This window comes from Melospiza georgiana, chromosome 4 (assembly GCF_028018845.1).
Source record: "Melospiza georgiana isolate bMelGeo1 chromosome 4, bMelGeo1.pri, whole genome shotgun sequence".
NCBI lineage: Eukaryota > Metazoa > Chordata > Aves > Passeriformes > Passerellidae > Melospiza > Melospiza georgiana.
The window spans coordinates 48,571,399-48,598,891 of NC_080433.1; the positions used below are offsets into that span (position 1 = coordinate 48,571,399).

At 40.2% G+C, this 27,493-nt stretch overlaps 1 protein-coding gene across 2 annotated transcripts in view; it reads right to left on the bottom strand.

The window, feature by feature from the left end:
* The window catches only part of SRGAP1 (SLIT-ROBO Rho GTPase activating protein 1), a 138,955-nt gene that overhangs the window by 53,478 nt on the left and 57,984 nt on the right, over positions 1–27,493 (bottom strand). The window contains exons 2-4 of one of the 2 annotated variants that reach the window (XM_058022878.1): positions 18,399–18,594; positions 15,289–15,451; positions 7,031–7,093 (exon numbers count right to left, since the gene is read on the bottom strand). In XM_058022878.1, coding sequence (XP_057878861.1) covers positions 7,031–7,093; positions 15,289–15,451; positions 18,399–18,594 — 422 coding nt within the window. Of the gene's footprint in view, positions 1–7,030; positions 7,094–14,512; positions 14,524–15,288; positions 15,452–18,398; positions 18,595–27,493 lie in introns of those variants that run through there. The other variant, XM_058022879.1, reaches the window with a different exon arrangement.

The following is a 27,493-nucleotide window of genomic DNA, read 5'->3' on the forward strand; positions in this document are numbered from 1 at the left end:
CTCCAAAGCAGGGAGGCCCTGCAGAGAGACCTTGACAAATTAAGAGAACTGGGCAATCACCACCCTCATGAAGTTCACCAAAGGAAAGGTATAGGGACTCTGCACCTGGGATGGGGCAATCCTGGATGAATGGACAGACTGGGGAATGAGAGGCTGGAGGGCAGTGCCATGGAAAGGGACCATGGGATCCTGGTCGAGGGGAAGTTGGATATGAGTCAGCGGTGCCCTGGCAGCCAGGAAGGCCTCCCATGTCCTGGGAATCATCAGGAATAGCACTGCCAGCAGGCAAGGGAGGGGACAGCCTCACCTTAATAACTGTGTGCAGTTTGGGGAGCCACAATAGAAGAGGGATATAAAGCTATTGGACAGTGCCCATAGGAGGGCAACAAAGATGGTGAAGGGTCTTGAGGGGAAACTGTATGAGGAGTGCCTGAGGTCACTCAGTCTCTTCAGCCTGGAGAATAGGAGACTGAGGGGAGAGCTCATTGCCATCTAGAACTTCCTCATGAGAGGCAGACACTGATTTCTTCTCTGTGGTGACCAGTGACAGGTCCCAAGGGAACGGCCTGAAATTGTCATGGGAAGATTAATTTGGATATTAGAAAAAGGTTCTTCACCCTGAGGGTGGCTTGTCACTGGAACAGACTCCCTAGGGAAGTGGTCACAGCACCAAGCCCTGCCTGAGTTCAGGATAACACTCCTGGGCACATGACATCACTCTTGAGGATGGTGTTATGCAGGGCCAGGAGCTGGATTCTATGATCCTTGAGGGTCCATTCCAACTCAGCATATTCTGTGATTCTGTATCAAATATATCTTAAAGTTTTCTAACTGTGTTTAAAAGCACCTAAGTGGTGAAACAAGGATTTGTTCTACTTGCCAAAAGCAACAAGCATTGAAGTTCTTAAACTAGCATAAATGTCCTTCTGCAGTGGCTGACACTTCAGCTTGCCTCCTTGTTGAAAGAAGCACTCCTTGAAGGAGTACAAGGGTATCTCTGTTCTCACCAGTATCTCCACACTGACTCCACTAGCTTCACATCACCAAGGAGGATTTTTTCCTATCACTGCTTGCTTACAGCTCATCCTCCCATATCCAGTGTCTCACTCCACACTGATTGACAGGCAAGTTTTGTGGGAGAACTACATGGAACTCATAGCCTTCACAGGGAATGAAGATGTCTACTTGAAATCCATGTTCTCAAAACAAACTCTGCACAAGTTCTTGGTATAAATGAGTATAAATTAAAATTCAAAAAAGTTCTTTCTCTGTATTCACAGGGCTGGCCATCAGTCAGTCAGTCCTACTCATGCCTCACTGGCTTAGGAATCAATACAGACTCTGTAAAGAGCAGTGATCAGCCTAGGCACGTGACTCCTGTCCAGTTTGTGATATTGATAGCATGCTTATCTCATGCACTAGTGACATCATTATTTTGCAAGCCTTTGGGGAAAACGTCTTAATGATTTCTCAGCCTTTTTCATGATGTGTCAATGCTTTTTTAAGAGCTGATATTGCAGCAGCTGAACTTAATTTGAGAAAGCATTAGAGAGACACATATGGAAAAATAAATGGGAATAAGCTAGGGAATTGGCTTCCAAGTATTTCAGTACATACTTCTCCAACAAGTTGGCTTACAATTTGCTGGCTAATTTGCATATATGATTCTTCCCCTTAACACTAGGTCATCTTTTTGCCTTGGAGTTTTTAAGACTGTTAGATGTTGTTAAACACAGTAACAGGCTTTCCTAAATAGACTTATTGTATGAAAAGTTCTGAGATTTGTAGGCCTCTGATCTGTGAACATGCAACAGATTCACAGATCTGTTATTCAAACTATGAACATGTAATAATTCTTCTCAAATGTCCACCAAACTGTTGAACTGACAGATCATCCTGTGAGAGTATCCATCACTGAACTGACTTTAGTTAGTCTCCAAAGGGTTTACTGATCAGTCATCAAGTACACAGTGAAAAAAGAGAGCAAGGTTGCAATTTTGCAGATGCTGAACTGCCATAATGACATTTGCTGCATTTCTCCACTGTAGTGAACCAGCATTGTTAAAAGCATACTAGTACCTTTCTAAAATTAAATATTGAGTTTATCTTCTATTAATTTAGCAGGTTTATTCTGCTGAATCAGGGATGTAAAATATATATTTGTCAGATGACTGTGTCAGACTACAAGCAGATGAAAAAGATTTTGCTACCCTAACTATGTACTCTCACATTTGTAGGTGACAGACTGTTCACTTGGTAGCATAAACATCTCAATTTGTGCGCCAAAGTTTCAGCATCATTTGTAAGAACTCAGCAAATAGGCTTAAGGCAGAAGATAGTATTTATCACAAGGAAGGGCACACTAGAGTATATTCTTAGGTAATTATTTTACTTAACCCCACAGTTGTTATCTAGGCAAATCCATCAACAAGACAGTAATTAGTGCTGTACTTGTATGGGCCATAAGTGAAGAATGTTCCCATTGCAGGGGACTTGCTTTCCTTCTCTACACACATCCTTCTTTTCTAGAAAACTCAAACCAAGGCAAGATTGAAAGCTAGAGAGTTAAAATAGATTGAAATGACTGTGTTAACATGCACTTTATTTTTATAATAAAACTGCATAATTAAGAGCCTTTTCACAGTGTTTCTCGGGAAATAGTAATTTCCTAGCTCATCCCTGGTGTATTTACCATGTTTGAATTGTTTTAGAATTGTCTCTGCTAAGCTTTGAGTTCCTCTCAGAAGGTGGAGTCACAAGGGTTTCATTAAATTGGGTTAGTTAGTGCTCTGCACAAGAAATAAGCAAAATCTTATGCCAATTTTACCACAGCAGTGGCCTCTACCAGTTAAGCTGAGCTGTTGTCAGCATCCTGTTCACTCATTCCAAGCTGAACTCTGCTGTGGTTTTAGGAATTGTCACATATATTACTATCAATACAGGATTACTAATTTCACCTTCTCAGATCCCTGATGTGCCACAGTAAACTGAACTTAACTTTTTGAAGAGGAATCAGATTCTGTGTTACTTCAGCAAAGAAAAAAAGAAAATCTGGCATCAACTACCTTGAAAAAATTAAATAGCCAGGATTTTTCAAGAGTAAGATAAATCAATGGAAAGTGCAAGTGGCACAGCAGCCCTGTCTTTTTTAACATCCAAGTTGCTTTGGACTGCTCTCACTTTTTCCTTTTTCTGAGCACTTTACATTTGCATTGCTTGTGAAATGTGTGATGCCAGTAAGATTAATTTGGAAAGCCAAGTGGGAGACATGAAAATATACTTTTATGATGTGCATCACTTTTCTACACCATTTGCCCTCAGCCTTATTACTGGAACAGCTTTGTATTTTCAGCAAACCTGTGACCTTCCTGACGTTTTTAGAGGACATTTATGAGTATGTCCTGACCCCTAAATAAGTCCAGTGAAAGCCTCTCTCCAACACAAGAGAAGTGTCTGCCTACCTTCTGTTCCCTGTAATTCCCCATCATTCAGATATTATTGCTATATACCAGTACCTGATCTGACAAGGCAAGGTATTTTAGCTTCCCAGAGAAACAGAAGAAGAGTTTGACTGCAGAGTTTTCTATGTTGCAAAGATGATTTATTGCCAAGTCTGTTGTCTCTTTAAGTCAGTGTGTAAGAAGATTCAGTTCACAAAAGAATGAACCAAACATCTTCCAGCTTTCTGTCTGACCAACTTTTCTCCCTGTAAATGCCAGGAAAACTCCTATCTGTGACCCCACACAACTAACTGAGCTCCCCTTTCCCCATCCCCCTCACTCAAAAGGTACATTTCATTGTAGTTTCTATAGCTTATATTCTTATCTGAAACATGGGACTGATTCCTGGCCTGCACTGGCTGAAAGTGTGGTAAGGAGAGGAGTAAGGGAGGAGTGCAGCTGCTGGGATGCTGCAGACCTGAAAATACCAACTGTCTGGCACAGCCACAGAGACACCAGGCACAGCTTTAAGTACTTGCCAGTCATAATTCACTGAACTCACAAAGATACAAAGTGAAGCTTAGCTATTAAATTCGTTTTAGAATGATGTTTTCAATCAATTTTAAAATGCATGCATAAAATACTGAAAATTGAAAATACAGAATTTTAAAATGCATTTTTGTTAGTTGTAAAGCATGTCAAAAACCTATGTAATGTAACATTTAAAAACCCTTTACATAGAAGAGATGGAAAATTAGAAAGTAAGGTTTCCCTCACAAAATTCTGATTATTCCAGCGAAATAAGCCCGCTTTGTTCTGAGAACGTCTGAAGTTGTGGTTCAGCTGCTTCTGTTCTTATTTCTTCAACAATCCTGTACATGATGTGTAGTTTTAATGAGGACAGCACAACCTAAAGGCCTTAATTTACAGACCTTTGCTTTAAGATAAGGCATGATGATAAGAAATAACCAGATTATTAAAGCTTCATACACACTAAAAGCTCTGATACTTGCCCCTTACTCAAAGGCTTTAGAGGTATTTAAATTCCAATATGACACCACATTCTAAGTTACTCTTCATGAAGGCACCTTTCCTTTCAAACAAACAGAACTAAGCAGTAGGGAGAGACTTCAGTATTAGTATATTACTCACCGATTTCGTATCAGTTTGCTTTTTTTTGGACACAATGATTTATCTCACAATAGAAAGACTGATTTTTTTAAAAAAACTTTTTCCCCTCTACAAATCATGGGGCAAACAAGTAGATGACATTTCCTTTTTGTGACTGAGAAATGTCAACTGCTGGAGATTAAAACTGTCGATACTTGTCCTGATAAGGCCACTATGATCTTATTCTGTACACAGTAAATGTCATAAAGAATTAAAAACCTGTGCATGAGGTCCCCATCTGTCTAGATACTGTTCTATCTTTATGTACTTGAGCAGATAAAATACACAGATATGATTATGGCCATTCTAAACATTCAAGCAGTGAAACAGATGCTCCTCTGCACCATATTGTCACTTTATTATGTGTGGGCTTTATTTAGCTAAATGTGGACATGTACAGCTGACCAAGCCCTTGCAATCAATGAAAAGCTGGACAATGAAGTTAACAGTACAGATCACTTAATCTGAAGCAGATTTTTGCATCTGATTAAAGGGGTCTCATCTGCCCATATTAGATTTCCAGGGACTTTAACTGGAACACAGACAGCATGCTAAGATATTTGTATCTACACTGCAGATGTCTGAAAATCAGGTAAAGTAAATTCCATCCCAAGAAACCATCTTGCAGCCGTAGCCTGACTCAAGTTGCGGACAAATTCAGAATTTTTATAACATTAAAAATATTCCCATTTAAAAAATAAATCTTTAATTCTAAGAAAGGTATTAGCATGCACTGGAAGACATAATATGGAAGTTAATACCTGATTAAATCTGATGGTTATCAGTGTGCATATATAGCACTAGTGTGAAGAAAAAGAATGAAAATACTGAAGTCCAGTCCTGCAGATTTTCAGTGGTACTTCAGAAAAGTATTTCAGCACATGCTTCACAGTTTCCCTACCCTGGGAGCACAGGCACTAATCCCAAGCCTTGCCAGACACTGGAGTTATGCAACTGTTTAATTGAAACAAGGCTGTATCTTCAGGCCTTATTCAGCACTGAAGTCCCACTTGTGCCATGGCTGCGGCAGCCGCTGATCCCCCAGCGGTGGAACGGTCTGTGCCTATCGCTGCTTTGCAGAAGCTGATCCCAGAACACTTCACTGACTGCAGGCCTCAGCCAAGAAGGCTTTGCAGTGTCACACCCTACAAATCCTGGTGGTTTCAGACAAAAAAAACCCAAAGAAAATCCCAAACAAACAAAATAAAAAGTGGTGGTTTGGGAAGGCTTTGGGAATCTGTCCGTAACAATTAAAAAGAACTCAGGGCAGAAAGACAAGACTAATTTTCTTTGCATCTCCTTTTTGCCACCTAACTTTTTCTTGAGTTTAAATGTTCCTCATCCACTGATGGCTACATGGTTTTCCCTAGGTGAAAAGAAAAATCACCAAGATGCACAAAACTAATGTTTGGGCTCTGTTTGTGGAGAAGTGATCACTGATAGCTTCCTAAACTTCACAAATGCTTCTTGATATCAATACTGTAAAGTTTTTTTTATGGTCCTCCAAATCTTGAGGATGGGAAACAGAGGTGCCTAGAGATTGTTACACAGGGTACTGGAGCATATATGTTTCAATTCTTCCAGACAAAAAAAAAGAGCATTTAAATGTATAATTCCTGAATGAGCAGAAATCAACAGCCTCTTATAAGAAATGCACATCACCAATTCATCTTAATTCTACAGCTGTGTTTCAAAAAAAGTAATTATTGCTTTTTTTCTTTTTCACAACACATCACTTCAGAAAATCACTGGGGAAATAGTTATCAGGTAGATGAGACATTGTTTTGTAGTACCAAGTTGTGTAAATGGGTTTCAACAAAAAAAAATAAATTCAGACCTAAGTTCTCTCGGAATTGCCTATGGATTAGCAGGAGCTTGCCAGAATGTTCACAGTGGTTTTTCTTGATCTCTCTAAATGGTATGGGAAGTCTACAAAACCCTCTGATTTTCTTCTCATTATTTACTTATCTGAGTCAGGGATGGGGAAGGGCACATAAGTAACATTTAGACAGCACAGCAATGGATCTGCAAACACCCATGATTTTTATAGTGTGTAGACCACAAGTCAAACTAAGCAGATGGCAGCATGGACAAAAACAAAGCAGAAAAGAAAGAAGTTTGCTCTGGTAAGCTCTGAGTAGAAATGTCTCATTAATAAACAACAAAACTTCTAATAAACTGGCTTACCAGAGTCTGGGGGACAAAAAGGGTTGCAAGTAAAGAGTAATCCTGACAACATTATCATACGTATTTTAAACAAGTGAGTAGTCTTTTCAAAAATATAATTTAGGCTTGTGTAAAACATAAAAATAAGTAACTCCATTGGGGGTAACTTAGTCAATGAAAGTCCACTTAAAGCTTACAGAAGCAGTCTGATATGGAATTTGTATAAGATAAGCTAAGTAAGTAACTGTACTTACTGTGTAAAGCTCGTTAAGTACTTTCATTAAGTCTTCATGAAGCTGAAATGAAATCTCTTTACTCTGTAATTAAAAAGAATCATTAGAAAAGGGCATGTAAAAACTGCATCATACATTGGTTTCTTGATATTTATACTCATTGCTCATCCTAGACAGTGAATGCAACGTTACTCCCAAAAACCATTCTGAATTACAGTGCACTAAAAAGTGATTCAGGGATGCAGAGGCAGACAGATAACATCTGGACAGAAGACTCCTAAAAAGAAACCCAGAAGTAGTTTTAAGGTATTTTTCCCATAAAGCATCAGGAAATTAGGTGCCAACAGAAAGGGGAAAGTTCAAGATTAATGTTTTTAATAGAACAAACTGTGTACTGTTTTATAATTGCTATGATATATACAAAAACGAAACCAGGCAGAATGTGATATTCTAGAGGGACATCCTGCCCAATTTTGCATCTAGTCTTTGTTTCTCAGCACATACAACTATCTAAATATTTATGCAAGAAATAATTGTGGCTCCTCTTTGAAACAGATAGCCAACTGCATAATATTCCACAGAGTGGGCTGCTGAACCAGCTTTGTTTAGCTTTTCTGGACTGTGACTTTACTTTCATTCTGACCCAGAAAAAAAAGAAATGCTTAGCAGCAGTTATTATCAAAGCAAATATGTCAAAACAAGAGCATTTAATTGAAGTCTCATTGAAATATATTCCTTTGTTAGTTTTCCACAGCAGCTCAATCTGATGCAAATGGTGGCAACTGTGCAAGAGTTGAAGGCATTTGTATCACAGCCTTAGGAAAACAGCTACAGAACAGAGCTACAGGACTTGGCAAACAGCCTGGCTACACTTCTGCTGTGATGCTCAGCATTCTAACATCCATGCTGGAAGCATCACATTTTTTTTCTGAGAATAAATTGATAATTAGTCTGGCTTCTAAAAACTTCAACAGCACGACAGATAATGGCCTTAGCTATGAGAAGTACTTTGTATTTGTATGGAAGCCAAAGGAAAATCCTCATGGACAACTCATGTCCAAAGCTGCTAGCGCATACTTGGCCATCACTAAAACACCTGAAGGAATAATGGGTTTCTGAATGAGAATTAGCAGCATGACATCCACGTATGAGGAAAAACTACACCACACATCCCACCCACTGTCTTGCAGGAGGATGAAACAGATACATACAGTAGCTCAAACAGAAAATTTGGGGTGTTTTTTTTCTCCTGCTCCTACTATCCTACTTTAACTCTGGGCAATATTTTAAAGCACTCATCATATCACTTATCAGTATTCACTCCAATCATTAAATGCAAGATGGTTTTACACTGACAAGAAGCTAGGAATATAATTTAAAAAAACACTTCAGTGAAATTCTTGTATTCCCAAGGGCATTAGCTGTAGTAGCTAAGGCACAGTAAGACAGCTGCTCTGAAGCTGAGGTACACAGAATTACAGTGAAACTTTCCTTATTGCTTACATTTTTCAAAGATGCATTTTATGAGGTATGCATTAGTTCCAAAGTATCTAGAATACAAGGCTTACTACTTCCATTTCTCTGCAAATATCATATTATTTTTATCTAATAAGAAGAACAAAATTTCATATATGTAATAGTAGAGTGCTTATGAAGAATTGAAAAGGACTGCAGATTTGCAAGCTGCTCTAGGGAAATGCCATAAAATCTTTAGGAAAAATTCTGAGCTGCTTTTCATTGCTTTACATTGGTACCCTGCCTTTAAAAGTCAGCAGCATAGCTGTAACACAGCTTACACATCTCCTCAAAGCTCCAAGCAGAGGCCACCTGTTTATTCTTGGATAGATACTTCTATAGTGCTGAATGTGAGTAGTTTTTAAAATTACTTTAGCAGAAAGAAGGGCAAGACATACAAATAAGATGTCTGACATTAAGATGAGAGCATACCCATGTGGAGGAAACTCTAGATGAAGGCCAGCTTTAAGCAGTTTATCCCTTTCAACTGTTGCTCACAGCCATCCTGAGGCTGATGAGAATCAAACCCTAAATACAGCAACAGCAACTCTAAGGCAGGATGCCTTAACCTGGTAGTGCAGAAGTTTGTTTGAGAAGGTGAGACAGAAACCCCCAAATCAATTTTCTCAGGTTTTACTGTAAGCAAAGCACACAGAGTTCACTGAAGGATGGACTCTCCTCTCAATGCAGTCCCACCTTGATGCAGGTAGACACCAGATGAGCTGAGGATTTGGTGAATGAGCACTATTTACTAGGAGCCATTTTTTCCCTTTGCTCCTTTCAAGCGCTGTCCAGCACTGAAATACAAACAGTCAGGCCTCAGGATTTACTGGCTATCATGCATACATCATCTTTTCCAGGGCAACACAGTGATCAGTGGTAAATTTGAAAGTGAATGGAAGAGATCACAACAGAGAAAGATGCTTTTATAGAAGGACAACAAGCTTTAAAATGGAAAGCATAAAGAGAAGGAGGGAGGTGATCAGCAAAAAGAGTGAAAATTGGGAAGTGACAACCGAGCAATGCCACACAATCACAAAGGAGTCATCCCTCCACCACTTCATCTGTGGACTCCAACTAGCAGATGATGCCTGCAGTGATGGATAACATTTCAAATTATTTCAATTCTGATGAAATATTTTGTAGGAATTGTCCAAAACAAAAAAAAAAAAAAAAAAAAAAGAAATTTGGTTAAATTTAGCAGTATAAAAGGGATTTATTTTTCAAGAACCAACACATTTTTCTTTACCATTTAGGATCAAGAAAGCTGACTTGAATGGCAAGCAACATGGCTTTTAGCATGTAATATATGGCATGTTAGAGCACCAGTTAAGAAGTAAATTTATTTTTAATGGTTAATTGCTTTCCTATTTCTTGTTTATGCTACCTATTCCTTGCAGTAGGGCTCAGCATGTGTGAATGGTGTGCTCCTCTAGGAGCCTGTCCACAGGGTACTCAAACAACAGAAAATAAGATGCAGCACACATTTTCCCAGAGCTAAGTTGATAGCTCTAATCAGGCTATTAAAACCTGACAAACAATCACTGAAGGTGCTTAGTTACTCACTGTGCCCCTGAGAAATGAACTAGTAATCTATTAACCAAAGGAATGAAGAATATAATAAAAATGTTAGAGCACATGCAAATTCCTGCTAAAAATATTAAATATGTTACTAATTTGGTTCAAGACATTAAGAGACAGCAGTGTAATTTTTTCACTTGCTGGCAGCATAGATAATACACATGCAACCCACAAGCAAACGTACCTAAAACCTCCTTTTGGTATGTGCTCAACTTTCAAAACATCAGTGCTCCTACTGATGTTATCAAGATTTGTATTTCTGGATAAAAGTCTGAGAAATTTAAAATTTTATTCCACATTAATATCTTTTCATTGAAATCTGTTAAAATTTTTTCCATACATTTCAGTTAAAGTATAATTTGGCACTCTAGCTTTACTCTTGTTTATTTTAACTGAAATTTAAGCGTCAGTCCAGTTCTTCCTGGGACTCTTTAGTGTCTGTATTTAGCCTACACAACACTGCTCAGTTAACATAATTTAAGGAAAATATTCTGTGCCTATTGCTTTTAAATAAGTCCGCTGCTGGTCCCTGTGGGAAGTGAAGTGCAAACCCTTCTTTTATGGAGGTCTCATGAGCTGTGTGACACTAACATAGCCAACTCAGTAAAATTTTTTCCCAGACTTGCCAGTCTGTAGCAACAAACAGCTTTGCTATCCTTTTAAACATTTATATGTTTAAGAAAATGATGCAAAAAATTTATATGCCACAATCTGTATGACACCAAACAGATTCAGTAGGTAGTCATATTCCTTGTTAATAGCCAGATTAAGGAACTAAAATATTTATTGTGCTTGGTTTCTCCAGCATCTTTTACTGTAAACATTGGAAGATATGTTCTTCTTGGCTTATGTAGATTTCTGTCCAAGGAAAATACATGTTTATAAATTATAAATATACAAATCTGCTTAAGGATTTTGTGAGTATGTGTTTATATAGTTGATTATTACTGCTGGGGTAACCAGAATCACTGCATGAAATATTCTGCATAATACTTTTCCCTTCCGCCTGACATTTCTCCTTATTACTTTATTCTTTAATTGTTCCCATGAGGCCAGCTACCCCATCTGCCTGAAGAAATGTGTAAGTATGCAAGGTTTGAACTACACTACTTTATTTTTGTAATTTTATGTGCAGCATGAAGGGCAGGCATCAACAGCAATCTTACTGCTTTTGTATGCCAGCAACTAAAAAGAAGAGATTAGGTGCCTATCTGAAAGTATGAGGCCTGACATAATGTCTCCCAACAAATGCTACAAAATCTCTGTACTAGATCCTATCTTTGTCTTGCATTTAGTGCATTTAAACAGATGCCAGTTCCTGACCCTTGGAAAAAAAAGAATGACAAATAGCTCCTGGAAGAACAAAAATAATTAATATCAACATGTTAAGGAGGCCAGACTAGACACCAAAGCCACATACAATCAGGTACATGTGAATACAGCACATCCAGTCCCATCAGACCATGTAAGGCAGAGCCAATAGGGATCACTTCCCCAAAACAATCCAAATACCCAGACACACAGATGCATAAATGCACACAAAGGAAAAACAGAATGATGAAGAACAGAGACTGAGACAAGGACAAGGTACAAAGCCTAAGGAACAAGGACACCCTCACCACTACATTTTACCAGATCATCATTGGCAACTGCACACAACTTTACAGAACAAGGAGAGAAAGGTGCTGCTACAGACTTATGGCTTGTGCTATATCTCACACAGGAGGGGTAACAAAACAATACTCCAATGGAAAGCATGGCTGGGAAAGGAAGAAATTATAGGATCTTTACTACAGTTCAAGCTGGAGTCAATCTTGAGATACAAATTCAAGCCACACTCCTCTAGAAAATGTTGGGCTCATTTCATGGAAAAGTTTCATTTGAGAACAAACACGCCCACCAGCAAGATGGAAAAAGTCAGTACTGTCTACCATTGAGAAGTAGAATGGGAAGTCCCATCCTCTTGGAAGGAGAAAGGGGGAGAAAAAAAGAGGAAGTAGAAAGAGTCAAGATATTCAGAGTGATTACGACTCTGCTGTTTTATCTCCTTATCTTGCTTGTGGGGCAATGGGGCAATCCACCCTGAGACACTTTCCCCTTCTGCAGCAGGAAGACTGAGGTTTCAGAGCAGCACAATGAAGATCTGTTCTGATCAAGGGCTTGGTGTGTGTACTTACTCTCCACACTTGGAAATGGAGTAAAGCACTTTGCTGCTACAGGACTGATGGAGAACTAAAACAAGGTAAAAGTAGTGCTTTGTAACACCATTAGATTAATAAGCTGTAAGATATCTAACTGAAAGATCTAACAATTGAATACAGAGAAGCTTGACTAGCTGGTATTTGTAAATTATAGAATCACACAGTTGTAGACATTACATGCTCTTGTGTGCAACCAACAGAGTACAGGTATTTCCTGCTCTTGACCGTGGACTGCAGTAAGACACTAAGCATGCACTTGTTAGTCTGTTTTTAAAATCTTCATATTTCTACTTGTTATTAATATTTATTACTTAGAGAGACAGTACATATTTCACACAATAGTATGATCAGATTCCAGAGTAGAAGTATCTGCAGGACATGATTTGTCTCTACTTTAATCCAAAATCTGTGAACAATGAACAAATTCCATATGCTTTCACACGGAGATGACACCTATTGAGACTGATTATACTTTTCTCTGACACTATTTTATTCTAAATACATTTTTTTTCTGAAAGTAATCTGCAGAATCACAGAAATTAACAGAAATTGCTTAAATATGCTATTTGATGTTAAAAAATCTCAAACAAAATCAATGCCATTTTCTTCAGGGAGAATATGATTTTGATGGAGGACATTGTTGGCTGTCACCTTTCTCACTCTAAGTGCACCTTCTCTCTGCCCCTGTGACCTCTTTCCTGCATAGAGAACTGTAGCAAAGTACATGTGTTTTTCATCTGATCTTTTTGTTGCCCAGTAAACATCCATTATGCAGTTCTGTGAGTGCCTTAAGTTAGACTGCTCATTCACATCTCACACAAATTATCACAGGATCATGGAAGGGTTTGGGCTGGAAGAGCTTCATCATCAGTTCTGCACATGGGAACGAACAGCAAATAAATCACCAGTACTCTGCAGCAAGCACCATAGCAAGAACTGTGCACACTGGGGCTCAGTGGAAATACCAACCTTCTGCAACAAGTACTGAGCCTGACAGAATGTCTTAAAAATGTGTGCTCAGAATTGATACTGGTGAACAAGCATTGCCACATTGAGTGCACATGCCCACGAAGCTCAGTTGTACCATACTGAGGTGCTGCATGTGTTCCTGCCACCCTTCCCCTAAGCCCTAAGTTATGGGCCTGGCTCAGATCCCTGCACAGAGCCTTTGCTTAGCTCAACTCTGCCCACGCTCCACCGCAGCTATCAGCTGTTTGACATGACACTCCCACGCTGAGTGTCAGCTGGCAAGCCCTGATGAAAGGTAGCAAAGGGCTGCTCAGGATCTGGGCTCTACTAGTGTCTGCTTCGAGTTATGCATGGCAGGACCACCTCAACTTCCCTGCTCTTCTTTCCCCTTTTATACTCCCAAGTTAGGAATATAAAAGAAAGAACGGATGCTAGCTCTTCTTCAAGAAGCTGTGCTAGAAAGAGAAAACTTGAAATGTTGCATCTGCATGGGAACAACATGGAGGACAGAGACAAGTTTATCAGGGAGATGTTATGCCTCCTGTTAACACACTGAAAATACCCATGTATTTTCCTCCTTTTGAGAGAGAAGCTGCAGCAATCTCCATTAATAAATTATGAGTGAATATAAAAGGACACACACTTGTCCACTGAAAACTTTAACAATATACCATTTTATAGTCTACCTGGGCAAAAGGGAAGAAAAAGCAAAATTTCTAATGTCAAAAAACTGAACTATGCTGAAAGCAAACAGATTTGTCTAATAATGCACACCTATTGAAGAAGACATAAACAAAGGGAAAACTATTCCAGATTAAAAAAAAATTCTACTGGCTTGGAACTCTGAGATATCTGCACATAGACAGTATGCAGCCCGTTCAAATCACTTTTCTCATTATTGGATCAATTTCTATAACTATCTTCCATTTCATTAAATTGAGTGGTCAGTAAATTACAGTTTTACATGTCAGACATATTATATGAACTACCCATTACTGATTGAGAAACTATAAACTTCAACTCTGTCCCTGTTACAGGTTTTAATGCATACCAGGAAGTTCTGTTTAAGTTTTTACTTTCATTTCCTCCAAGAACAATCGATGTGGTCCCTAAATGATTCTTCTCCCCACCCCAGGGCTATCTATGGTTGGGTATATGTGAAACCAAGTCCCTGTTCTGAAAACATTAACTTGGGTACCGCTGCCATCATTTCATCACACAATTTACATCTTTTAACCTTTACTCTTCTTGAACTGTTTTGTATGCTGATTGTCTACCAGCATCCCACTGTGACTAATATATATGCATTTATAATCTATTTTTCTTTTGAAACATTTGAACAACAATGCCTGCAAACACATGATGTAGATCTTGAGCTAAGGTTGCTTAGAGCGCTTGATTAGTACATGAGGGATTTACACACCTTGCATGTGTTATGAAAATACATAACAGTCGTGGACAAGGACACACATGTACAGAGACAACACTTAAAGGCTCTAATAGAAATACTTATCAAAAGTGTATGTTCATATTTAATATTAGAAAGAAAAGGAAACACTTTTAGGAGAATTGCAGCATATGCTACCAACTTTATTTCAAGGGACTAAGAAGCAGATCCTTGCTTTGCCTTCAATCTGTTTCATTCACAATGAAATTATTTTTAAAAATAATTAATTAATACAGTGTTACTATTTTGGGAGACGTAAGTGAAAACTGTTTCCTCTCTGCATGGACAGACAAGTGTGCTTTTTAGACAAGGACAGGCTTTTCCCCCTGCTTTTTGGATATTTGTGATTCAGCTCTTAAGGTCACCAGCACATACAGCAGGATCCCAGGCATTTCAGCACTGAGTATCTGCTTCAAAAGACCAGTCATGAAGAATTTATATGCATGCTAAAACAGATTTTATGCTGTGTTTGCTGAATCTTCTCCTCACATGCTATCTATTAGGACACTTTTGCCTGCCTCATGCATCTTATAAGCCTGGATAGAGGGCTGCAGGAGAGGCATTACCTTCTTGAACATTCTGGTGGAGTCTTCACTTATCTGCATGAATCGCATGATCACATTGTTCAGGTAGATCTCACTCAGCGTTGCATGGTCTTTGCTTTCTCTTCTCACTTGGTTCAGGAGTAAGTACCAGCAATTCACTGGTGACAAGAGGTTCTGGTCTTTCCTGAGGAAGGAGATACACACATGTATAACATATAGAAATGAAATGTTATTAACTGAAACGTCTCACTGACATTTACAGTCATAACTTGTTACATAAAAATATCTGCATCTGAACAATCTATCCATTCTTGGGATAACTCAGGTTAGGCAAGCCTCAGATGACTTTCAAGACACACTCGAGTCCCATGAGGCATGGATACTCTGCAAGCCACCTTAAAAGTATAAAATATCTTTCCACAAAGCTTAGAGATGGAGTGCATGTAAATGTTCAAAATCAGTAAAGGTCATTCCTGGAAGAGTAACAGTAATTAATTTTTGATATCAGAAATAAACAAGCACTGGAAGCACAACCCAAATTCTTAATGAGCAGAATTGCAGGTGTAGCTGTTTCACTGCATTGGATTTGTATAAGTGATGAAGTAGAAGAAAATGTCTCAAGCATCCATCTTCTGTGAGCAATGCTCAGAAATTCACAGTAGTCATAAATACACTGCTACTGCTAGTCCTAGATGTGTCAATTACAAGACAAAGAGCAGGACTGGACTTTTTCCAGTGATCCAATTCTGAATTCCCATGACAGACTGTTTGCAATGCAGGCCCACTCCCAGCTTTAATGTAGCAAAAAGTGAAATAAAAGATGACTTCTCATTTCTTTTACACAAGGCAAAATAAAAATACATGTAGTTCACAACTATTTCACAGACAAAAAAAAACCTTTACATAATTTGTCTTATGATTTTATTGACATTTAAGTATAAAGTTTGCCTTCCAACTAACTGCTCCAGAAACTTGCTGCTCTTTTTTTCCCCTCTTTTACAGGGATTCTCCTTTAGTTAAAAGGATAAAGCGCATGAGGATCAAACAGGCAGAAGTGGTGATGAATTGAGAGAAACTCCCACAACTCTTGGCTAACTCTTCTAATAATTAGCTCTTCTCATTGTTAGAAATATGGCCTTTAATTCCCATCTAATCATCTACTTTCAGCTCTCACCCTCAGAATCAAAGCAACAAGGAATGATTAACAGAGAAGAGTATTTTCTTTTTCATCAGCGCTTTGCTTTGCTATGAATCAGGAGTTAAGAAAACTTCCTCCATTTGTTTCAGATAGACATCTTAACAGTGCTACTTCACAGCAAGGGCTTTTATCAGCCAGGTCAGACAACAGGAGCACTCCTGAAGGGCCATGCTGATACTACTTGGTCCTTGCTGCTTCTGTACGTCCCGAAGCTGATTCCACAGACCTTCCTGATTGCTCTGGGGGCAATGGTGGGAACAGCTCAGGGGACCAACAACTAAAGCCACTTTTGCAGTAACCTGTTCTCAAAGCAGAGAACAGCAAGAGCAAAGCCAAAGGTAGAACTCAAGTCATAACCTCCATGTACAGCTGCCAGTCTGGATTTAACATGTTTAAGAACAAGGAAAGATGTTTGTAAACATAAGGAAAAAAGATTTTGCCACAAGCAGAATAAAAGTCAGGGCTCTCTGTGAAGTGGTGACATATGCACAAGTTGGTTACTACAGAGAATCATTGAGTCACTAAAATGAATTTTAAGAAATATATATTAATGTTCTTTGAACTGTTCAAGCTGTATTTGATTAACCTTTCCTTTGCCAGATCTATTTGGAAAAGACTTTTGTCCTGTGTCGTGGATTGACAGCCTTTATCCCAATATCGTGTGTTGTGTCTGGCAGCTGTGCCTTTTCTCTCTTCCCCCCACCCGGCCGTCTTGCTGCGGCGGGGCGGGGAAGAGAGGGGGGGAGTGTTTGACCAGGCCTTTTTGGCTTTTGGCTTTTTGCTGCTTGGCTTGGCTAGCCGCTTTGCTTGCTTGCTTTCTGCTTTTTTGCGCTGTTTTTTTCCTTTTCTTTTGTTCCCTCTTTCTTACCCTCCCCTGAAGATACTGGACCGGTTCCGGACCTGACCTGAGACGTCCAGGACACCTGGAGCTTGCAAAAGAAGCTTGAAGCCCTCACCATACACAGTCTGTTTCTTTCCTTTTCTTGTGTTGGGGAGTGTTCTTTTTGTTACTTGTAAATAAATAGGTTTTGTTTTCCACTTTGCTCCTCCGAGAAATTCCTTCCCGAACCCGGTGTTGGGGGAGGGGTGGTTGGAGGTTTGTTTTGTTTTGGGGGGCTCCCTTTTGGAGATTTCCCCTAATTTGTCCTAAACCAGGACATCCTGAAACAACAGTTTTATCTGTGTATCTCTAGCACAGCACTGAGTGAACAGTGGGAAAATTATTTTTTAGTTTTACAAACACAAAATACTGTTCTAAATCCCTAAGCATATCAGAGCCAGACACATGCATCCATTAATCAGCTCAAGTCAGGAAAATAACCACATGAGACTATGTCAGCAAGTGATGCAAATGAAGCATTTGAGAAAATGCACTGTATGTTACAAAACTCTGCCATTAAAAGGATACATTAAATTGTAAACAACACATAACGTTCACATCATCTTTACTCCTAGAAATCAGAGAGGTGAAGATGCAGCAAAGTTCACATGCAACAATAAATCAAAATAGTTTTATTTCTTAATGTTACTCTTGGCCAAAGTTGTCTTTTTTTTTTGCTGTTGTAAAGTTGACTGACCTTCATTCAGATGCTTCAAAATCCTACTGACTCCACTAGAAATGAGCACACAGATTTTCAAGCTTTTGGAGCTCTGCATCTCTTCTAGATACGGTATTTTGGGTAGTTTAAAATTCATATGGTAGGTTAGGGATAGTATTTGTGCAACTCAACTTTTAAGAAACTGAAACTACTTGTCAGAAGCTGCCATGAGTAACTGCATAGAGCCACATCAACACTGGTATTTAGGCACACATCCACCTTCAGCTGCAATGAGAACTGCTGTGCTGCTAAGCAGGGCTGGAAATTTTAAACAGGCCTTTGAACCAGCAACAGGTACAACAGGGGGGTGATATGCACAAGCAGGTTTCTCTTACTTGTACTGCTGATGATCCTTTGTACTCCTGGTTTTTGCCATGAACCTCTCTGCCAGTTTTTCCAGGTTTCGGGAGTACTCCATCTCTATTTCCGACTTCTTGCGGAAGAAATCCTGCAGATCCTGAAGAAGCTGCACTCTCATCTCAGTCTGCTGCTCCAGGCATTTCTGCTGCTCAACGAGTTGAGCTCGGATCTCTAATGAAACAAACAAATATCCACTCAGGTCAGTGAAAGCAAATTAATTGAATGTTACCAACCAAATTACAAACACTCCAGTGTACTTCATCCTCACAGCTACACCAGCTGGAGCAGGATTTGAGGTCCTGTGGTGGGACACAACAGTGTCAGCTCTCACTTCTGCCACCACATGCTTCATCCCTCCACGTGCTGCCTGTCTTACAAGCAGCTGGGGCTCAGGTGAGTCTCCACCTTCCTCTCCCATCCCTCTTCTGGCCACTGGCACTAGCACAACATTCCACTTGGAGCGATCTCCTTGCAGAAGGTGGTGATGCTGCCCTGAAGAATGGCTGGATAAACAAGCAGCCTTTGGGCCAGGATCAGCCTGCTGACTGTCAGGTGTTCTGTCTTCATGTACACCATGGAAACAACCTTGTGATAAACCCTGGAGGCACTATCCATTGTAATTGTGCACAGGTGAGTTTCCGTGTCTGCCCTATCTCTGCCAGGGAAGGAACCGGTGCACTATACATGCATCCAACAACGTTTTACAGCAAATATAGAGCAAAACATGTACCTATACTTAGAGACAACTATTTGAAAATTTGCACCTCTGCACAAGGTTCCAGAGACTATAGTATACTTTTTAGTATTTTTAAAAAAAAATCATTTTAGAAGAATCTCAGTGTAGAAGAGAACAGATGCTCACAGTTCTCTTCTAGAGCAATAAAGAAAAGCCTCCAGATAACCTACCACTTTTTGCCATATGCAAAATTACTATGTAATAAGGTTTTTATTTTAGAGATTTCTGGGTTTTTTGATTTTCTTTTATTTTGGTTGGTGATTTTTTAGCTGACCAGTTAAATACATTCTGAGAACATTTAGTCTAAAAAGATCCCTCTGGTTCTTTAGAGTTCATTACACATTTGTCAGCTGCCCAGGCACAGTGTACTCCAATACTGTGGAGTAGAAGGAATAGTATAAACACTTCCTGACAATAATATATGTGTATATTTTTTGCACAGTTTAATGCTATAATAAGGATTTATCAACAGCAAAACACCCAGAAGTGATGTTCATGTAAATGCAAAATTGTTGTGAAATTTTACTTGATTCTTAATGACATAACCATGCTGTGGGCAACAAGATCCTGGAAATCTTCAAAGCCCACAGCATAGTTTCAAATAGAAGAGCATTCTAAAAGTCATACTAACATCACATGGAAATGCAAACCACTAAGCACTAATAACACCACAAAATATTATCTGATACAACTAGGATCTAATGCATCCCTACTGATCTTAGAGCAGGTATGAAGGCAGAGATCCACTCTGCTGGGATTCAAATGTGTATACTAAAATAAGGTAGTACGAGCACAGAAAACTGTTAACCAATATATTTGCTGGAGGAGGGAGACATTGCAGTATTTTCTTCCAGATCTCCAGTGAGCTACCAGCTGCTGTGTTAATCATTAATGAGACCATCCATTTTTATAGTCTGGGAGGTGAACCAAAAAATTCACGGTTTGGTTTTCACTTCATTTCAAATCAGTTTGTTGGAAAAGAAACTGTGCCTCCAGCAAGGATGAGCCACTGTAATACAACACTGTATCAATGACATTCATGTACACAGAGGAGAAAATCACATCAGAGCTGGAAGGTTAACGACAGAAACAGATGCTCAAGACCACTTTTTTAGAGGTGTCTACTACTGCTAATATTGCAGTCATGGAAAAATCCTATGTATGGGGTACTGGCTCTACAAATCCACTGATCAGAAGCAGCAATTTTGTTTACAAACTGGAGTTTTCACTAAATCCAGATCCATGTACATGGTCACTATACTTCAGCCATCTCCCTTTCTCACTCAAGATTTTCTAGCAGCTACTTTGAAAGCAGCATTTTGTACAGAGCAACTATGTTCTGATTATTTTGTAGGTCAGTGTACCTTGCTGCTATAATTCTTCTTTTTTAGGCAGGCTTTTACCATAGCAACAAGAATGAGAAAGATTTTAGAAACAGGAATATATGAATAGAAATACAAGAAACAATGAACAAGGGACAACTGATAAGATATGAGAAACTGCCTTAGCTTTTTAATGCTGTCTGGATTTTCAGTGGACAATAGTGGCTTCTTTCAAACTTGTATTTTAGGAAACAAAATTGAAGCATGATCTATGAAAGCTGATGGAGATGTACAAGCTCTGAGTAAGGCCGGTAAAATTAGGGGCTCAGGGGGCTGCAGCTTTATGAAGGGAAGATTTCTAATTTCTGTTTATTTGAATCTCAGCAAAGAACATGTTTATTCCAAAAGGCTAAGCCTGTGGCCTCCTGCTGGAGGAGAAAAAGTGGAGATGTACATCCCACTCATGCTAGCTGACCACAGTCAGTCCAGAAGTGACTTCAACAGCAGTTCTCCTTCCAGTCTTTCAAGTCATTCTGCTCCTCCATTTTTTATCTTTTCTTTTACTAATAACACGTGTAATGCCACACTGGCAGGCTGAGGAGACGGCAATGAATAAGAAATCAGATGAGAAAATGTTGTGACTTCCATTTTCTGAGGAGAGCGGTGGATTAAAAAAAAAAAGCAAGCAACCAACCAGCCAAACAACAATAAACCCCCAGAACAAGTACTGGAAAAACAGGCAGGCAGCCTGAATGGCTGTGTGTGACAAGATCACAACTGTCCAGGTACTATTAACTATAATAGACTACCCATTACCTATTGCTACAGAAAAATTCACCCAAGCAATGCTATTTTCTTTAATCAGTTTACATGTGTGATTTCTCTAAGGCTGTAGAGAGTGGCATGGAAAATTGCTGCATTGTATTCAAAGAAATAAAATCAGTATAGTCCAAACCCCATAGATACAAAGACAGGTGTAGCAAGTAAAAGAAGGGTGCCTGTCTTTACTCTTCTTTTGCTGGCACGTGTAAATTAAAAGTTGAATTGGTACCAGTTGTAATGGTCAATGACATTGTCCTATTCTGCTCTGCTGAGTGGCTGATGTCAAATTGCCAGGCTGTTTTGTGCCAGGAAAAGACCCATTTAAACCCTGGATGAGTTAACACCTTCTCCTCCTTACTCTTGGCAGCTTTGAGTCAATGCTCACTGGCTTTCTGGCCAGGGGCAGGCTCAAAAGGAATCCCATCCATTTATACTGCAGTTTGCACAGACTGAGATCACAGCAACTGGGGAAAAAATTAAATCTACCTACACTTTGTCCAAGATTTGCACAATCAAAGTGAGGAAACAGTTAATGTGATGGCAATTAAATCAATAAACTGAATAAAGTTTTATTTCTAAAGATTTTTATGCTAAAATTTATTTTGGTTATGCCCTCACAGACACCCTCCACTACAATTACAGCATTAAGTATAAAATTACATTTTGTTTATGCCAATTTTTGTTTAGGCCAATTTTGAAAATATAACTCTAACGATTCAACAAATCTTTATTTCCTTGACAAGTGGTTAGATCTGTGCATCATGAAAAGTAAAAAGAGATAAGATATATAGTTGCTTTGAAAGTTAAGTCAGAGCAGATGAAGCTGAATTACTGATATCACCCAAATCATAATCAGAAACAACTCATCAAGGTTTCCTCTTTGCACACAGTACAGTATTACAAATAGTGACTTACACAGCACTGCTGTAACACCCTGTACTACCCTGAAGAACACGTATGGAACCAGTGACAGGCCAGTGCCCCCACTGAAGGAACCTGTGAAGTTACACTACAACATGACACAATCATAATGCTGGCTACACACCAGCATGGAACTAAGTCCTACACCTTCACTTCCACACACAAAAGCACCAGACTCCATCAAACATCCCCAAGAAATCAAAGGAAACCCCCTCCTGACCTCATAGGTCACAACTTGTACACACATGGTATTAACCAAATTAAACCATGGACAGACCAACACTGCTGCCCTGCTACAGAACTCTGCACTGCAATGCCCACCTCCATCCCTGCCCTGAGGTACTGCAGTGCTCCAGCCATGCTGCACCAGGCTGTGCCCAGCCTTTCAGAGCACCACAAACTCTCTCACCAACTCCTGAGCAAAGCAACTCTAAAGAATGCTTCCATGCTTCCATGGTGCTACCAACACACCTGCCTCAAGACACCCAAGCCACTCAAAGAGCTGATGCAGCCTGCCACTCTTAGCTCCCATTTAACTTTTGTGCTTGCAGGGCAGCCCTGACATGGACTTTGGTGTTTGCTGAAGCTCTGGAAAATGCCAAAGAGCAGGAAATGTCTCCCCAGTCACCGGCTGCACTGCAAGCCTCCCACCTGCTGCCTCACCCTGCCTGGCAAGGAGCTATATTTAAGTCATGATTACAATTCACAAACTATGCAGACATATTAATACAGTGGTATTACTGGATAGTCATACCAACAGCCTTGGGGCCTCACCCTTCAAAAGATCACAAAAGCAAGTAACTCAACAGAACTCTGAGAGTACCAAGGCTCCCACAAGATATAGTTATGTTTGCAGGTTTTATCTGGGTAACCAGACAAAGCTGCATCACTTCTCCTTTTTCTCCAAATGAGTTCTTCACAAAAAAAAAAAAAAAAAAAAAAAAAAAAGGTTTGCTTTTAAATGTCTCATCAAATGCACTAAAACTTATACATGGTATCTTAAGACTTTGCATTTCTAAACCATTACACTTAGTCTTTTTTTTACCCCAGTGAGCTGTCAACACACATATCCTTCATTGTCACGCCAATGATATCCAGATCATATTTCACAGGCAAAGATTCAGACCTTAAATTCAGCCTAGATATCATCTGGCGACCAACATGCATTTGTAATTAAGCAGCTATTGCAGCATTAATCATCTTGCAGTTCCTCCTTGAAGACACTTGAGTCTTATATCCTCTCATTGTGCCCTAGTTATTTAGCATGAAGAATTGCTGATGTCTACCCCTGCTGCTAGAAGCTGGGGTGCTGCATGAGGGGACTAATCATTTCAGTTTCATTCGAGCCTCTGCCTGTGTAAGGACTTGGTTTTGGCTTTTTTGTCAAGATGAGTGGAGCTTTGGTCCAGCTGCGTGCAGCTGGCCAACATCTGCAGTTTAGGTTTTGCTTGAGCAAAGTGCTTATCTCCAGCCCCCTGAGGATGCTGCCAGCAGAGAAATCACAGCAGGAATCACTGAGAGGGGCCGGGAGGTGTCCCTGTGCACATCTAGTACTCCTTAATGCCATGTCCCAGCAGTGCTCCTACAGTTCCCAGGGACATTACTGATCCTCTCAACAGACAAGAAGATAAAGATGGTGAGAGGCATCACATCCATGGTGGGTGCTCAGACCCAGCTGCCAATACTTGTCTCTGAGATACACAGCCTAAAGATGCTAGTGCTGTAAAGTTTTTATTTCAGAGACTTGGCTGGAAAGCTATTTGAGTATTTCTATGACAAATGGCGAGGGAAGCTCTGCGGTCAGCAGGGAGTCTGGCTCACACTCTCTCCCAAGTCCTTGTTGCCATTTTCTTTGACCACAAGCAGGAAAATCCACTTCAAAAGCCAGGAAATTCCACCAGACTGACAGCTAATGAGAGATGCTGGGGTAAAGATCTTGGAGGCTGATGCAGAAATGCCTTTAAATAGATCATGAGCCTGTACCACAACATTAACCTTCTATGACAGACTAGGGGAGATCACTTCCCTGCGTTCAGCATGTAAGAAGTGTGGCTGCAGAGACAGTGATGCCCTTGAGCTTCCATAGGCAGGGTTTGTGTGGACTTTCTTCTACCCTGACCCCATCAATTTCACTAAGTACATTGAGCATACAGCTTTATACATGTTGCCACTTGAAGTGGGACCTCTGTGTGCACACCCCAGCATTAAACCTAATGTTTGACTTTGTGCTATTTTCCAGAGAATTCGTTTCAGATTTTTTGTTTGTGTGGGGATTTTGGGGGATGTGCTTGAGGTTGCCTGTGACAGATCACATCTTCAGGCTGTAGTGTAGAACTGGATGGGGACAGAGAATCACTTCTGCTATCTGAAGGGCTGTACAAAGAATGAGCAATCTGATGCCCCCGTTGACATCTGTCAACCTCTTTAAAAACCGTAAACTACATTCATTCAAGCACTTTGGCATCCTTAAAGATAAAAACCAATCCTCATGCAGCCATTAGGAGGAAAGCTGGTGTAGAAGCCATTTGCAGGATGCAGACATTTTTATGGGTCATTTCACTTGTCCTGCTCAAACAAAGGGAGCAGAGAAACAATGAATCCTCTCCTCAAAGCTGCAAATTTCATTTCTATACATTCAAGCAAACACGCTTCTGTCTACTGCAGTCACAGACTGGGCAACAACATGAGCTAATGCAGAATCCTGTAACTGGGGGATTCCAGTGGACAGGATTCAAAAAGGGCAGCTGTATTAGGGCACCCTCCAGATCCTTTTGAAATGAGAAGACATGTCTGGAAGAACCAACAAAATCTCTAGATGTAGAAGAAGAAGCTTTTCTTCTTGTTGTTCTTGGACTAGCGCCCTCCTGCTATTCACAGCCACAGCTGCTGGTCACTTGGCTGCCTACCGTCCCAGTCTAAATGGAGGGCAGTGTGCCAGCTCATGACTTGGCAGGACACTTGTGCCACAATGCTGCTGCCAAGTGACCATGAATTTAAGCAGGCAGTCTGCCTGCACCACGTTTTGAGTGCCACTGCTTTTGTGGCAACTGCTCCTCTGCACGCATAACTAAGTGCTGGCACTATGTCCTACCAAACCTTGAGCCTGGCATACTCTGTCCTTGTAGTCACAGGATCTGGGACTGAGGACAAAAAATTCTGTCCCTCAGCGGAGAAGGAACTTTATTTTGCTCAATGGTAAAAGCTCAGTTCATCTCAAAACACTGCCAACCAGAAGAGTAGAGAGCAAAGGGCAAGATGCCTCCTCTGCGTCAACAGTCTGATTCAAGGTCTTTCACCAGAGTGACCAGCCCTGAGAGAGCAGATACTCTCCCAAAATCCAGCTGCCCTGCCTCTAGATGAGCAAATCAGTTCTGCAAAGAAAGACAGAGACAGTGAGAGAGAGAGGAAAAAAGAGTTCATGCAACTGTCTGCCAAGCACACAGGTGATCATAAAGTAGGTGTCTGAAAACCCGTTTAGAGCATCTAAACTGTCAAGATCTATAGGAAAACTTCTTCTGAAGCTTCTTAAGAGCTTCAATCATCCATTTTTTGTGCTTGTTAAAGATGCCATGAGCCTTTCCTTGCAGTCTTAAATTCTGGGCACATGAGAAAATGCAAAAGAAATCAGTATGCCCAAATCTTTCTTATCTTCTCACCAATGATGTATCTGCCTACAGAACAGAAAGATGATTCACGGGTCTTCTCGGAAACACTCTTTGCACAATGTCTGGGAGGCCTTATTGGCATTAGCACTCCATGAGACAAAAAATCCACACAAACCAGGGGGTCCAGTAGGAAAGAAAACCCAGTTTGTCACAATCCAAGCAGTACTGAAAACCTAATACTCTTCATTAGCTTCCTTACTTGTAAACTGGGTGAAATCAGGTTGAATTCCTGCCTCAGTTGCTACAAGGCTGAGGATGGAGCTGCCTCTGGAAAGTGCAGCAGTATCTACTCTGTAACAGACACTGCATCACTTGTCCACCAACACTACCCTGAAATAACTCCAGTCTTAGTATTAGCACATGTCCTTTACATCCAGAGAACCATAAACCTCCTGACCATACAGATTTGAGTACAGATTGCATCCAGACCAGCATCATTTCATTTTGTTAAGTTCTACTTATTTGTCACAATAAAACCCTTCCTTCTTAATATCTTGGATGGAGAGCTGACAAGTGAAAACATCTGGAGGCTTCTTCTAGAAATGAAATTATGAGAGAGGTGCCTTTTCTTGACAAAAAAATTAATTAATCTGAACCTCTGGCAGGTGGCATAGCTCTTAAGATGAGAGTTATGCTGGTGCAGGCCAGGAACTCCTGAGCAGCAGGATAAGAAAGCATGAAATCTGCACATCAATCAGATACAGCATCTCCTGTACACTGGTAACTATCACTGTGGTAAGACTCAGAAATTAATAACTAGAGAAAATTCCCTCCCTACATCCTGTGAAAATGACTCTCCATGCACAGCACATCTTTAGGAGGTCAATAAAGCATTTTTAGGATGACACACACCCTGCTGCATGTCATAAATAAGAGCATGCATTTGACTTTCAGTGACAGCTCTTTAAGTCCCAAGGTGCAGTAACAGTGCAGTTAAGCACAAAAAGGAAACAGTAATCTGTGCTGTGTGCCAGCAATTTACCCACATCACTTTTCAGTCCAACCAGTCTAACATGTAGTAAAATACTTTCACTCTTGCTCATTTAGCTTTGATACAGTTAACTCCAACCCCCAGCTTAATACACTGAGCACCTTTGTGTTTTTCTTCTAAAATAAATATGTACTTTTTTTTCTGCAACAGATCCATGATGCTCCTCTTTAGTGAGACAAACAGCTATGCCACTGAGATGCCTCCAACACTGGTTTTGAAACTTTATGTATATATGCCATGCTAACTACTCACTGAGTACATCCCTGTAGTTATTTAAGGCCCTGTGTGCCCCAGCCAACCAAGTGGGGAAAGAAACTGTCTTGGGCAACATGCCAGAGCTGCAGAGGCTGCCTTGGATGCTGGCACACTGGTGGGCAGAGCATCAGCCCCTGCCCATGAGCACCATAGAGCAGGGCCAGCCCTGCACTGCTGAGGCAGCCCTGGGGGATCAGAGCCCTCACTTACCCACCCAGTGCTGAGTGAAGGATGGCATCCACCACCCAGCCAAACTCTGAATGCAATTCTACCACCGTGCTTCAGGCTTCTTGCACAGATTTAACTGTAAAAGTGCAAGTCTGGCTCAGGAGAATGTCTGGCAGACCAGATGGACCTT